This window comes from Sinohyriopsis cumingii, unplaced genomic scaffold, assembly GCF_028554795.1.
Source record: "Sinohyriopsis cumingii isolate HCF-2022 unplaced genomic scaffold, ASM2855479v2 utg000349l, whole genome shotgun sequence".
NCBI classification, from domain to species: Eukaryota; Metazoa; Mollusca; class Bivalvia; order Unionida; family Unionidae; genus Sinohyriopsis; species Sinohyriopsis cumingii.
The window spans coordinates 3,665,761-3,679,826 of record NW_028315889.1 but is presented as its reverse complement, the minus strand read 5'-3'; the positions used below and the strand labels follow the sequence as shown (position 1 = coordinate 3,679,826).

General features: G+C 34.3%; 1 protein-coding gene across 5 annotated transcripts in view; it reads left to right on the top strand.

The window, feature by feature from the left end:
* LOC149774338 (exportin-T-like) overlaps positions 1 to 14,066 on the top strand; it is a 191,602-nt gene that overhangs the window by 102,276 nt on the left and 75,260 nt on the right. For all 5 annotated transcript variants that reach the window (XM_089945416.1, XM_089945418.1, XM_089945414.1 and 2 more), the window contains 2 exons: positions 4,710 to 4,838; positions 13,491 to 13,559. In XM_089945416.1, coding sequence (XP_089801542.1) covers positions 4,710 to 4,838; positions 13,491 to 13,559 — 198 coding nt within the window. The remainder of the gene's footprint in view (positions 1 to 4,709; positions 4,839 to 13,490; positions 13,560 to 14,066) is intronic.

Genomic DNA, 14,066 nt, shown 5'->3' with positions numbered 1-14,066 from the left:
TACAAAATGTACTAGGGCAATTATGGAGTTGAAGTTTTTGATCATGCTGATAAAATTTCCCTACCTGGAGAAGCATATGTTAATTTAGCTTTTCAAAGAACTGGAATCATGTATGTTCTCAAGGGTTTCAGGATTACCATGCAACATTACTCATACATTCATCCCATAGTCTATTTAGTCCTAAATGAAAATGGTGAAGCGTAGACATATAATACGGCCACCTCAGCAGCCATCTCCAGAAACAATCACCACCTCTCCTGGATGGATGTTGTTATCAGCATGGGGTTTTCAGTGAAAGACTGATGTCCAGTTTATCCTAGATAAGAATGGTGCCAATCCAATGTTCAATATACCACCACCATGGCAGTCATGTATACAATCTTGTGATTGCTACTCCTAAATGGAAAGTCATACAGATATGTGGTTTCAGTTGGTCCTAAATGATAACAGTGCCACTTGGACATCCAGTATGAAAATCTTGTTATTGCTAATCCTCCTGATATCAACATGGTGTTGTTTACTAATAGACTTTAGATGTATTGTTGGTCCAAAATGAAGACTGTGCCATCTTAAATTCTGTACGTCTGAAGCAGCAGCCATTTTGAAATTGTTATCACTATTCATCCTAAACACAATGTCCTATTAACATGGGGTTTACACCGGAAAGCTGCTTGTGATATTTGTCCTAAATGAAATTGGTTCCTCACAGACATCCAGTATGGCCAGCACAGGAAAATCTTGATACTGCTGCTCCTCCTAGATGGATTGCCATATAGACTTCAATTTTCCCTGGAATAATTCTTATGATGTCTAGTTCCTTCTGAATGAAAATAGTTCTGATTTGAAATCCAGTATGGCCAACTGGAAGCCATCTTAAAAATCTTGTAATTGCTTATCCTCCCAACATATTGATATGGAGTTTCACCAAAAGACTTACTTGTTGATCCAGAATGAAATGGTGCTTAACATCCAATATGACCACCACAAAATCTTGTTATTGCTTGAAAACGTCAGAGATGGTTTTGACACTTTGCACTTGTGAAGAAAAGATTATCTTGTGTTTAAATCCTGGAAATTATTTTAGGAAAGTAGAGCATCATTACCTTTGAGGGACCCTTGTTAAATGTACTGGTCATTGACTAGAAGAGCATATGAAATGGCCTGTTGTCCTTTGTCTGACCATCCATTAGCACCAGTTTGTTCTTGCTAATTCTCATTAACTACTTGGAGTAATGCCCTGAATCTTTATACGCACACATTCATCCCAAGGTCTTGTTGATTCTAAATGAAAATAATGCTGCTCATATATCCAATATGGCTACCATAATGGCCATCTTGAAAATATTAAGACTACTCTGTCTGAACAGAAAGTCATTTCTTAAGTTGTCTAGTTGGTCCTCAGTGAAAATAGTGTTACTTATCGTATCACAATGGCAGCCATCTTTAGATTTGTTATCTCTACTACCCGTTAATGAATAGTCATATTGACTTGACTTAACAGGTCGATATCTAGTTGGTCCCAACGAAAATAATGTCTAGATGACATCCAGCATGACAGCCATTGTGAAAATCTTGTTATCGCTAATTCTCCTAAATGGTGGTGGTAGAAATTCTGCTGCTCGCCCATCATAACTGTCATGGTGGATGTCTTGCACTTGCCTTAGATCGCCGTTGGTAGAATTTGTTTGATGCTGACTTATCTGTTGCATTGCAGATGGAGAATCCCCTGTTCTGTAAATAGCTATGTAGCAGATGCTCACAACAAGAATTCTTAGACTTAAATCTGATTCAAAAACTGATAGGAAATATCAATTAACAATACAAAAATTAATAAAATTATAAAGAATTGCAATTATAAGAGTTTAAAGGGTTTTTTAATTTATTTATCATGGGATAAACTGTCAGTTGCTGACTCACACAGCTTACATAATGCCCATGATTCAGTAAATGACAAATTATACCATGATAAACATGCAAAATCTACTTTAAACTCTTAAATGTAATGTAAATATGTAAATAACATTCAACTATAAGTACTTTCTGTATGGCTACAAAGAAACCTCTTCTTTAAACTTGCATAACTCCATCACCATTTAATATATTGATTTGTGGTTTTTTGCTTCGACTTCATTTTAAAATGTTCACCCAAATAAATTTAAGTTAAATTTTCAGCCCATATTACCCTGTCATTTACTTATTATAGACTTTTTTTCTCCTACAAGAATGTAGTTCTTTGATAAATAATTTGTATTTCCTTGGATGCATAATATTAGCAGACCTACCAACTCTTATGATTTTGCAATTACCCTTAAAATACGGAGTTGCGGCATACTAGCAAAATATCTGGAAAAATGATCGTTGCTGAAAAATCCGGATAATTGGTTCATCCGTGTTTTATTTGGATCTGGGTTTCATCTTAGAATTAATTAGTCTGGGAACCAGACTAACTTTATAGCAGCACCCGAGATGCTTTAAAATGCACCTATTTGTTTATGCGAAGCATCTGTATGATCAAACTGTTCATTATAGAAGTTTTTAAAATGGCATCCAGAAAGTGATGCATGTTTAAGACTAAAGAGAAAATAATCTTCTAGAAATAATTAATAGTTGGAAAGGACACAATTATGTTTATTGAACATCACGTGCCAATTTGAATATGTCTCGTGGCGGGAGATATGATTACCATCGTCATGTGAAATGTTAAAGAATTTCCAAGAATTACGTCAAGTTGAGAGACAGCAACAAGCCATTGAGCTGCATAGCGTTTGGAATTAAAGTTTATGCAACTGTACTAGTGGTAAATAAAGTCTACACATATTTTGCAAACTTTTTCAGGTGAACATAATGTTTATTGTCGATGCATCAAACTTTTAATTAAGTTTTCCAGCTTTACAGTAGCAGTTATTGATATTTTGCTACACCTTACTGAAAACTTGTCAATCATACGGAAAATAATTAACTGCCTTACTGAGACCGACTCGTCAGGTTTGGCAGATCTGTAATAGAGCAAAGTCATAATTGCATCTTGCTAATATTCAAATAACTTTGAACTGCATATTATGCCACACTATCATAATGTAATCAATAATGTTATAATATTAAAATAATAATGTCATGATTACATTGCATTGCACATTGAACACAAACATCACACCACGCCAAGTAGATATCCTTAAAAGTAACAGCATCTTCTTGTTATGATTTCAGTCTGTGGCATGACTTGAACCTATATGACTGTTACAGAGAATCAATATTACTGTAGTTGTAACTCTGTAAGGAGCATGAAAGAGGAGTTATATGTATATATTTAAAAAATGTACATGCAGCTAATACAACAGCTTTGAATGAGTTGATTTAATTAATTTATACATTAAAGTGCACTTGATTTTGTAGGAAAGTTATTCAGTCTGTATGTGCAGTATCTTTATATCCACTGCCTAATTGTAAACATGAATTTAAAATAAAAACATATTTGAACATTATGAAGGAACTGTTTTACAATATGTATTGAATCCAGTGTGGAGTAATAACCAGTTGTATTCCAGATACAGTTCAATAAAAGATCTGAAATTATAATTGTTTACAGTAGAACTTCTCAAACTCAAAGTAATGCCAGCCCAGATTTTATGGTTTGAGTTTAAATAGTTTCGAGTGTTGCAGGACTTATCACAGCTCCATGAGCAGGCAAATAAATGCAGTATTTGTTTTAAAATTGAATTACCTTCTACCCTTATCATATGGGACAAAGGTGACATTTCTCCTTGAAACCAAATCACCAAACTTGCATCTCATTGCTGTCCTACCACCAGCCACTTGAGAAATAATCTATTGTTTATACTAACATTTTTTTTAAACTGACCAATAGCAGAGTTACTTAATACTTGTCCTGTAATTAAAACAAAGTAATGTGTGAGGGTAGCCTAATTGCCTAGTAATCCTAGCTCAAGGATACCTAATTGCCTAGTAATCCTAGCTCAAGGATACCTAATTGCCTAGTAATCCTAGCTCAAGGATACCTAATTGACTAATTGACTGAATGTTTGCAAATTAAGCATAACATTACTTGCAACTGGTGACTTTATTTCAACTAACAATGAATATTATTTAAAAGGATTTAAAAAATTCTACCTAATTAAAGTATGACTATTATATAAAATTCTGAAATATATGACCCTGTTATACAAGATTTCAGGGACTGAAGAAAAAAGAATCATTTACATTTGGGACTGCATGAGTCATTTGAGTTATGCTGAAAATTCAGTTGATTGCTGTTTGAGTTATCAAAGTCTTATTTACATAGTATTGCTCTGTTTGAGTTATCAAAGTCTTATTGTAATGTTGCTATTGGAGTTATCAAAGTCACATGTTATTTACAGTTTTGCTCTGTTGGAGTTATCAAAGTCACATGTTATTTACAGTTTTGCTCTGTTGGAGTTATCAAAGTCACATGTTATTTACAGTATTGCTCTGTTGGAGTTATCAAAGTCTTATTGTAATATTGCTTCTTTTAGTTATCAGTCTTATGGTAATATTGCTGTTTGAGTTATTAGTCTTATTGTAATATTGCTGTTTGAGTTATCAGAGTTTATATTGTGTTTTACAATATTGCTCAGTTCTGTTTAATGGTGCTGGATATTGTCTGGCTCACAAACCATATTTTATTTATGGATCAGTACCCTGTGATATTGAAGGAACTTTGTGTATTTCAGGATGGGCAACTGGCACTGGTGACTGTGCACAACCTGGTGAGCCATATGCTTCCTCACTGGAAAGAACAAGAACTCTGGGATGTAGAGGTGACCATTGCCCTCTTATACCAGCTGGGCGAAGCACTCCCAGTAAGCAACATCACTACTGTTAGTAATAGAATGTACCATATATACATGCTTATGACAAATCTAGCTGCAAATAACTTAGACCCTGATCTGTCATTGCATAATGCATCAGCAAATCAGGGTCTGTGATGTTTGTTCTACTTAATACTCTTATAAACTGCATGGATCCAAATCTGATGGTACATAATGTGACGGCAATCCTGAATCTGTGCAGTTTGCAGTATCTATAATGTTAGTGCCTGGATCATTTGATTTGCTACGACAACTTGAGGGAAGAGTTTGAGTTTCAGGTTTGAGTGATGAAATCTCTCCCACTGAACTGAAATGTATTTAGCAGAATTTGAGGCAGGCATTTGAGAGCATAAAAGTTAAGCCTGCAATCTTTTCCACTGATCAAAATATACATTTAGCAGAACTTGGGGCAGGAGTTTGATAGCATAAAAGTTAAGCCTAAAATCTTTTCCACTGATCAACCTGGTCTGCCTATATTCTTCATGCATTGATCTACCTTTATTCTTCTTGCATTGATCTACCTATATTTTTCATGCATTGATCTACCTATATTCTTCTTGCATTGATCTACCCATATTCTTCATGCATTGATCTACCTATATTCTTCATGCATTGATCTACATATATTCATTTTGCATTGCCTTTATTCTTCATGCATTGATCTACCTATATTCTTCATGCATTGCCTTTATTCTTCATGCATTGCCTTTATTCTTCATGCATTGCCTTTATTCTTCATGCATTGATCGGTTCGAGTCCAAGGCTCGGCTAGCGTGGGTACGTGGGAAAGCCTGCCAGTAGCTTCTTGTTGGTCGGTGGTTCTTCCCTGGGTTTTCCAGGGTTCTTCCTCCACCATTAATACTGGCCGCCATATATAGCCTATCTTGTGCTGAAAAATGGCGTTAAACCCTAGAACAACAACAACAACAATCATGCATTGATCTACCTATATTCTTCATGCATTGCCTTTATTCTTCATGCATTGATCTACCTATATTCTTCTTTCATTGATCTACCTATATTCTTCATGCATTGATCTACCTATATTTTTCATGCATGGATCTACCTATATTATTCATGCATGGATCTACCCATATTCTTCATGCATTGATCTACCTATATTCTTCATGCATGGATCTACCTATATTCTTCATGCATGGGTCTACCTATATTCTTCATGCATTGATCTACCTATATTCTTCATGCATGGATCTACCTATATTCTTCATGCATGGATCTACCTATATTATTCATGCATGGATCTACCCATATTCTTCATGCATTGATCTACCTATATTCTTCATGCATTGATCTACCTATATTCATCTTGCATTGATCTACCTATATTCTTCATGCATTGCCTTTATTCTTCATGCATTGATCTACCTATATTCTTCATGCATGGATCTACCTATATTCTTCATGCATGGATCTACCCATATTCTTCATGCATGGATCTATATATTCTTCATGCATTGATCTACCTATATTCTTCATGCACTGATCTACCTATATTCTTCATGCATTGATCTACCTATATTCTTCTTGCATTGATCTACCCATATTCTTCATGCATTGATCTACCTATATTCTTCATGCATTGATCTACATATATTCATCTTGCATTGCCTTTATTCTTCATGCATTGATCTACCCATATTCTTCATGCATTGATCTACCTATATTCTTCATGCATTGATCTACCTATATTCTTCATGCATTGGTCTACATATATTCATCTTGCATTGCCTTTATTCTTCATGCATTGATCTACCTATATTCTTCATGCATTGCCTTTATTCTTCATGCATTGCCTTTATTCTTCATGCATTGATCGGTTCGAGTCCAAGGCTTGGCTAGCGTGGGTATGTGGGAAAGCCTGCCAGTAGCTTCTCATTGGTCGGTGGTTCTTCCCTGGGTTTTCCAGGGTTCTTCCTCCACCATTAATACTGGCCGCCATATATAGCCTATCTTGTGCTGAAAAATGGCGTTAAACCCTAGAACAACAACAACAACAATCATGCATTGATCTACCTATATTCTTCATGCATTGCCTTTATTCTTCATGCATTGATCTACCTATATTCTTCTTTCATTGATCTACCTATATTCTTCATGCATTGATCTACCTATATTTTTCATGCATGGATCTACCTATATTATTCATGCATGGATCTACCCATATTCTTCATGCATTGATCTACCTATATTCTTCATGCATGGATCTACCTATATTCTTCATGCATGGATCTACCTATATTCTTCATGCAGTGCCTTTATTCTTCATGCATTGATCTACCTATATTCTTCATGCATTGATCTACCTATATTCTTCATGCATTGATCTACCTATATTCATCTTGCATTGATCTACCTATATTCTTCATGCAGTGCCTTTATTCTTCATGCATTGATCTACCTATATTCTTCATGCATGGATCTACCTATATTCTTCATGCATGGATCTACCTATATTATTCATGCATGGATCTACCTATATTCTTCATGCATGGATCTACCTATATTCTTCATGCATGGATCTACCCATATTCTTCATGCATGGATCTATATATTGTTCATGCATGGATCTACCTATATTCTTCATGCATTGATCTACCTATATTCTTCATGCATTGATCTACCTATATTCTTCATGCATGGATCAGCCTATATTCTTCATGCATGGATCTACCTATATTCTTCATGCAAGGATCTACCTATATTCTTCATACATTGATCTGCCTATATTCTTCATGCATTGATCTACCCATATTCTTCATGCATTGATCTACCCATATTCTTCTTGCATTGATCTACCTATATTCTTCTTGCATTGATCTACCGATATTCTTCATACATTGATCTACCCATATTCTTCTTGCATTGATCTACCTATATTCTTCTTGCATTGATCTACCGATATTCTTCATACATTGATCTACCCATATTCTTCTTGGATTGATCTACCTATATTCTTCTTGCATTGATCTACCGATATTCTTCATTCATTGATCTACCCATATTCTTCATGCATTGATCTAACCATATTCTTCTTGCATTGATCTACCTATATTCTTGCATTGATCTACCGATATTCTTCATACATTGATCTACCCATATTCTTCATGCATTGAGCTACCTATATTCTTCATGCATTGAGCTACCCATATTCTTCATACATTGATTTACCTATATTCTTTATGCAAAAGGAATTCCTAATTAAAATTTTACATTTTAGCATCCAGGCAATTATGAATGTAGTACCGTAATTACAGTGTATTTTTGGGGACACAATAAAATAATTTTTTTCTGGTTCCAGAACTTATGGTGACATTTTATCCCCTACATCATATGTCCAAAGACTTATGAAACAAAATATTTTCACACACACACCCACACACACACTGCATGCTACAATAAAGCAGATAAAATAAAATGCTTATTTGATAATAAAATAAAGAAACTAACCTTGTAATGTTATCATTTGTACACTTTTTGTTCATCACAAGAAGTTTATTAATGGAATAATATATCCACAGACTCCATATATATAGTGTATGCATCCATAGTGTGTATTGCTCTTGTATGGTATTGATGTGAATATAGAGAAATAAATCATACTTGGTTGTCCTCAAAGGTTTGAATGTTATCAGACTACAGAAAACTGGAATCAGCAAAATCACAAACAAGAGAATAGGAGATTAAGATCAATTGATTTCTTGAAGGCACCTGCCATAATGTGGTGTAAGATGCAAAATAATCAAAGGTTAACAATATGACAAATCTCACAAATAAAAATCATTATTAGAAAATGTATTCTCTGAGTGCAAAAGACAATCTTTATGTTTGCATGGGTTACAAAAAGTATTGGGGCCCCGAGTGTAGCCGAGTGGTCTAAAGCGCTCTCCGTTATGGATCACTGCCATCTCACCTCTGTCTGCGCTGGTTCGAGTCTCGGATTCAGCCAATGTGGGTATGTTTGAAAGCTTTCCAGTAGCTTCTTGTGGGTTGGTGGTTCTTTCCAAGGTTTTCCCGGGTTCTTCCTCCACCATTAATACTGGCCGCCATGTATAGCCTAGCGTGTGCTGAAAAATGCCATTAAACCCCACAACAGCTACAACAGAAAGTCTTATTTAATGCTCTGTATACTATTTGCCCTGCAGTGAGACATCAGTTCTCATTTGTATCAGTTATGATTACAGATGGCAAACAAATGGAAGCCAGGGTGTTGAATAAACACAACTTGTAGTGAGCAATAAACTCATTGTTTGACTTACCAGCAGGATATCAAATACAAAGGTTATTTTATTTCAAAGGCAAACCAACCCTAGAAGATGACTTTTTAAAGTTTATATATATACAAAGTGGCCCACCATGGGGAAGCCAACTTTGGTACCTTTTTACTGGTATTCATAGAAATTCTGAAAACGAATCGAAATCATGAAACAGTTTGTAAAGAGACACTGTCTAGTGCTTGTGTACAGACATTGATGGCCCAGCATCTCCCAGAAGATTTGGAAAGACGATATTGTGCCCAAAATGAACAATAAAATTACAGCTATCAGAAACAAGAAACATAAATGTTGCTGAAAATCATTCAAATGGTACAAGAAACAAAAAATAAATTTTATTATATCTTACTGATATTTTTTATTGAAGTGTCAGTGATATTACAATAACAAAATAACAATTTATTTTCAGAATTTTTGACAAACTCAGTGAAATTTCAAACATAAATTCTCACTGATATTTTCAGAATTGTTGGCAGAATCAGTGATATTTCAATCACAAAATTTCACTGATATTTTCAGAAATTTTGGTAAAATCAAAAGACATTTGAGTGAATGTTAAAAAATGTTCACTGGCGATTTTGCTGAAATTTCAGTCACATTTTCACTAGGGTATAATTTTTTTAGAGCATATTTTTATAGGAAGCAAAAAATTTATTTTTCAAAATAAACATCAGATCACACCCAAAATCCACCTTGCACCAAATTTTCTAAGTCCAAAGATACGTCTATGCTTGTACTACCAGATATTAATATTCTGATCATGTTTACATTTTTTCTACTTTTTGGGTCATGTCTTTGCCTGTTTTTAAGCATCTGTGGAAATAAATTAAAGAAAACTGACATGATTGTGTTGTCTTCAAATTTATATGAGTATATATTCATCCTTCCACATCAGCTACAGTGACATATACATGTACTCTAACTCCCACCAATATTTCTGTTTGAATCAGATAGATTAGGTTATTAATTCTTCAGAGGGTATTCTCCATGATGCTATAATACATGAGCCTGCTTTCCATATGGAATTTTCACTTGCTGTGAAGTACTTATGGAATTGATATGGAATAAATTGTCTGATTCCATAAGTTTTTCAGTCCATATCTATTCCATATGGATTCCTGAAGTATTCCATATGGAATCCATGAGAAATTTCTGTATGGGCGTGCACACAAAAATTACTTCAAAAATGTATGGTGTCCCAACAAATACAGTGTTACATACGGTAAATATGGTATTCTAAATATCAGATTAACTCAAATGATCTCACATGCTACATTAAAGAACAATGAAAGAAACAACAGACCATGCTCCTTGCCATCTTCAAGCCAGGCTCTTGAGCTGTGAATATTATGATTTATGTGATGTATTTAAATATTTTGGTGTATCATTCATAATTCCATTGGACTTGTAGTCAAGTTACTAAAGTACTGAACCTCATTCCTCAGATGTTTCTTGTGATGAGGACTGTATTTCTATGTGTATTTATTCATTTGACAGGATACAGGTTTTGGTAAGAATATTTATTCATTTAATAGGATACAGTTTTTGGTAGGAACATTTATTCATGTGACAGGATACAGTTTTTGGTAGGAACATTTATTCATTTCATAGGATACAGTTTTTGGTAGGAACATTTATTCATGTGACAGGATACAGTTTTTGGTAGGAACATTTTATTCAGCTAATTCTTCATTAAATGCATATATTAAAAATAAAATTGAAAAAAATAACAACTTTCTTTGCCTTTGGGACATTTGTGGGTCCTAGATGAGACTACTACAGTACCTGTTAACAATAATTAATCTTTTCTAGCTTGTGATCAGAATTTAGCAGCTAAAATGTATTTCCAGGTTTCAAATGAGTTTAAGTTTATTGGGTTAATTGTAAACATAAAAATGAAATTTGACATCAAAGTTTGTTTTGGTATTGAGAGTTGATGGATTTTGGTTTACTTGGACAAAAAAATGATCATATTAAATTGGGACTAAAAAATTAGGTTTTATGGGGATTCTGGTATTCTGAGATTTTGGTTTTGAGAAGGGTGTGTGTGTGTGTGTTTGTGTGTGTGTGTGCACACACAGGGGTCAAGCTAGATTTGAATTTTAGGGAGAAGTGACTTCTCTTTTTTAGACTGAACAGGGCGAAATGGGAACAAAGCAAGAAACGTGATGTATGTAGGTATGTACAGTGTGACCGCACTATAACACGGTAGTTGGGAGTCATAGAACCCGACCATGTTATAGACCGAACCTAATGAAAACTGGATTGAACAAAATCGCAAATAAGATGGAAATAAAGAAAGATATCTTGAAGACAACTGTCATTCACGCATGACACTGTGTTAGGTGCAAAATAATCAAGATTGAATTATATCCAGGTCTACTGTATGACAGTTTCTCACAAATAAAAATCATTTTTTGAAAACACATTCACTCAAGTGCAAGTGACAATCTTTTTGCCAGCACAGGTTACAAAAGTATCATTACTATTTACCCACAGACAACAGTGCTCCTTTTTATTAATTATAACTACAGCAGCCATGCACATAGAAGCCCGGGTAGTGAATAAACACAACTGGCAGTGAGCAGTAAACTTCTTCTTTGAACTTAACGACAGGACATCAAAAGACAAAGGTTATTTTTATTACAAAGCAAGCTGACCTCGGAAGCCGACTTTGGATACTCAGAAGCCGTTTTTTATATATATAAAAGGATATCAATACAAAGGTTATTTTATTGCAAAGCAAGGTGACCTCAGAAGCTGACTATGGATTCTTTTAAGTGTGCCAGTTTTTTTTTTTAAAAATGTTAACATACAAAGACAGCCAAGATATGGAAGCAAATTTTGGTTCCTTTTCATCGGTATTCACGGGAATTTTGAAAATAAATTGTTATTGTTATAGAGTTTAATGCCATTTTTCAGCACACAATAGGCTATACGTGGCGGCCAGTATTAATGTTGAATGAAGAACCTGGAGAAAACCCCAGAAAGAACCACCAACCCACGAGAAGCTACCAACAAAAATAAATTGAAACAATGGAACAGTTTTTAAAGTGACACAATATAGTGCTTCATGCACAGACATCGATGACCCAGCATTGCCCAGAAGATTTGGAGAAAATAAAATCACGTGATGAATTTGAGGAGGTCAGAATAGAAGCAGATGATTTTGCCGACAATATGATCATTATCATGGATGAAATTTGAGTGTACTTTGATCGCATTCCTGGACAGACTGATGATAAGATGGGGGTCAAAAGTGTGAGAATTAGCACTATTACTTTAGTCCTTGAATTTTCCACTTCAGGTGATGTGTTGCCTCTCACAATTTTTCACGGTATGAGAAAGCTATTAAAAAAATATGCACTGAAAAAATGGATCATACATTTGTAGGAGAAGGGATGTATTCATGAGATGTTGCTGCAGTGGATTAAAGAGTTTTATCTCAAGTACACAGTTTTATATATTTTAAAATAAAATTTCAGTTGGAGTGCATTTTCCAACATGTTATTTTTGAATGATTTAAAAGGTGTCCCACAACTTATGACTCAAAAAAAACTGTGTCCCAGAACATACAGTGCACTTTTGAAATTAATTTATGGTGTCCCAACAAATACAGTGTCACAACATATACGGTAATGGTCATTTAGCTGTTAAAATACACTTCTGTGAATGTGCAAGAAGGCATAATTGGCATTAATACCGCTTAAATACATTTATCCTTGGGCTACATCAGAATATTCAGAACCATCTACAGTGAGAAAGCATCTCAGAAGTCACAAACTATAGTAATTGTGCAGCTAAATAAATCACTGGGCTAAAAAATGACAAGGCTAAGACATTTTCACTTTTCTTAAAAAACGTGAAGTTTACATTTTTCAGGTGACATAGTCACCCTCTTTGCTTGGTAGCATGCCCCCTGTTATATATATATATATATATATATATATATATATATATATATATATATATATATATATATATATATCTATCTGTGTGTGTGTGTGTGTGTTTGTGACAAAAGTAAATCTTCTGGGCAACTAGTTTTTCAAAGGCTGATTGCACAGGGACCACCATGGATTTTCAAAACTTTTCTACCCATTCATTATTGTGCTTGTTTGTAAGGCAAGTCGAAGACACTTTTCTTGCAATTTTACCATTCAGTTTATTCTGCCGTTTACTTTTTTTCTCTGATTTCCTTCCGTTTTCATTGTCATTTCTGCTCCAGTATTTCTGATTTTTGCCTGATCCCTATTGCATGTCTCCCACACTCTTTGTATAAATTGAATCATATAGTTAAATTTGAAAAATGGTTGCCATCTTTATTGTCTGCGTATGCTTCTACTTGTAGGCCTCACATGGGCAACACTTCTCGGGGAATGCAGAAAAGGCCTCTGTTCTTCAGGAGATGATGAGAACGGTAATATTTAAAATGATTCATCCCAAACATTAAGATTTTATTATATGAACTAGATAATAAAATGATTTGAGTTCTAAATAAATGTTTCGGAAATGAAAATTTATATAACAAAGGAAATAAAGTAGAAAATGTTTTTTAAAATTGTGGACAAAATGCTTTGTAAGGAATATTGGATTGTTCAGAAATAAAAAATTTACATTAGCTCAAATACAGGTATTCATTCATTCTTGTTGGTTCAGTAGGTTTTCAGGGACATGAAATTACATGAATCAGAAACTAAAATAAGTGAATCAGACACTCATTCAGTATGATTGAGTGCATAAAAATTGCACACAGACAACCTTTAATGAGCTTAAAAAATACCTGGAATCATCATTAACATAAATAGCTCGTAGTGATCATGTAAGCACTTGATAAATTGATGTCAAGTCAAGCAGATTCTCAATGGGTACTTCGCATTTATGTAGTTAAATGCTTGCCTAAAAGATCAAAATTTGTTCCATACTA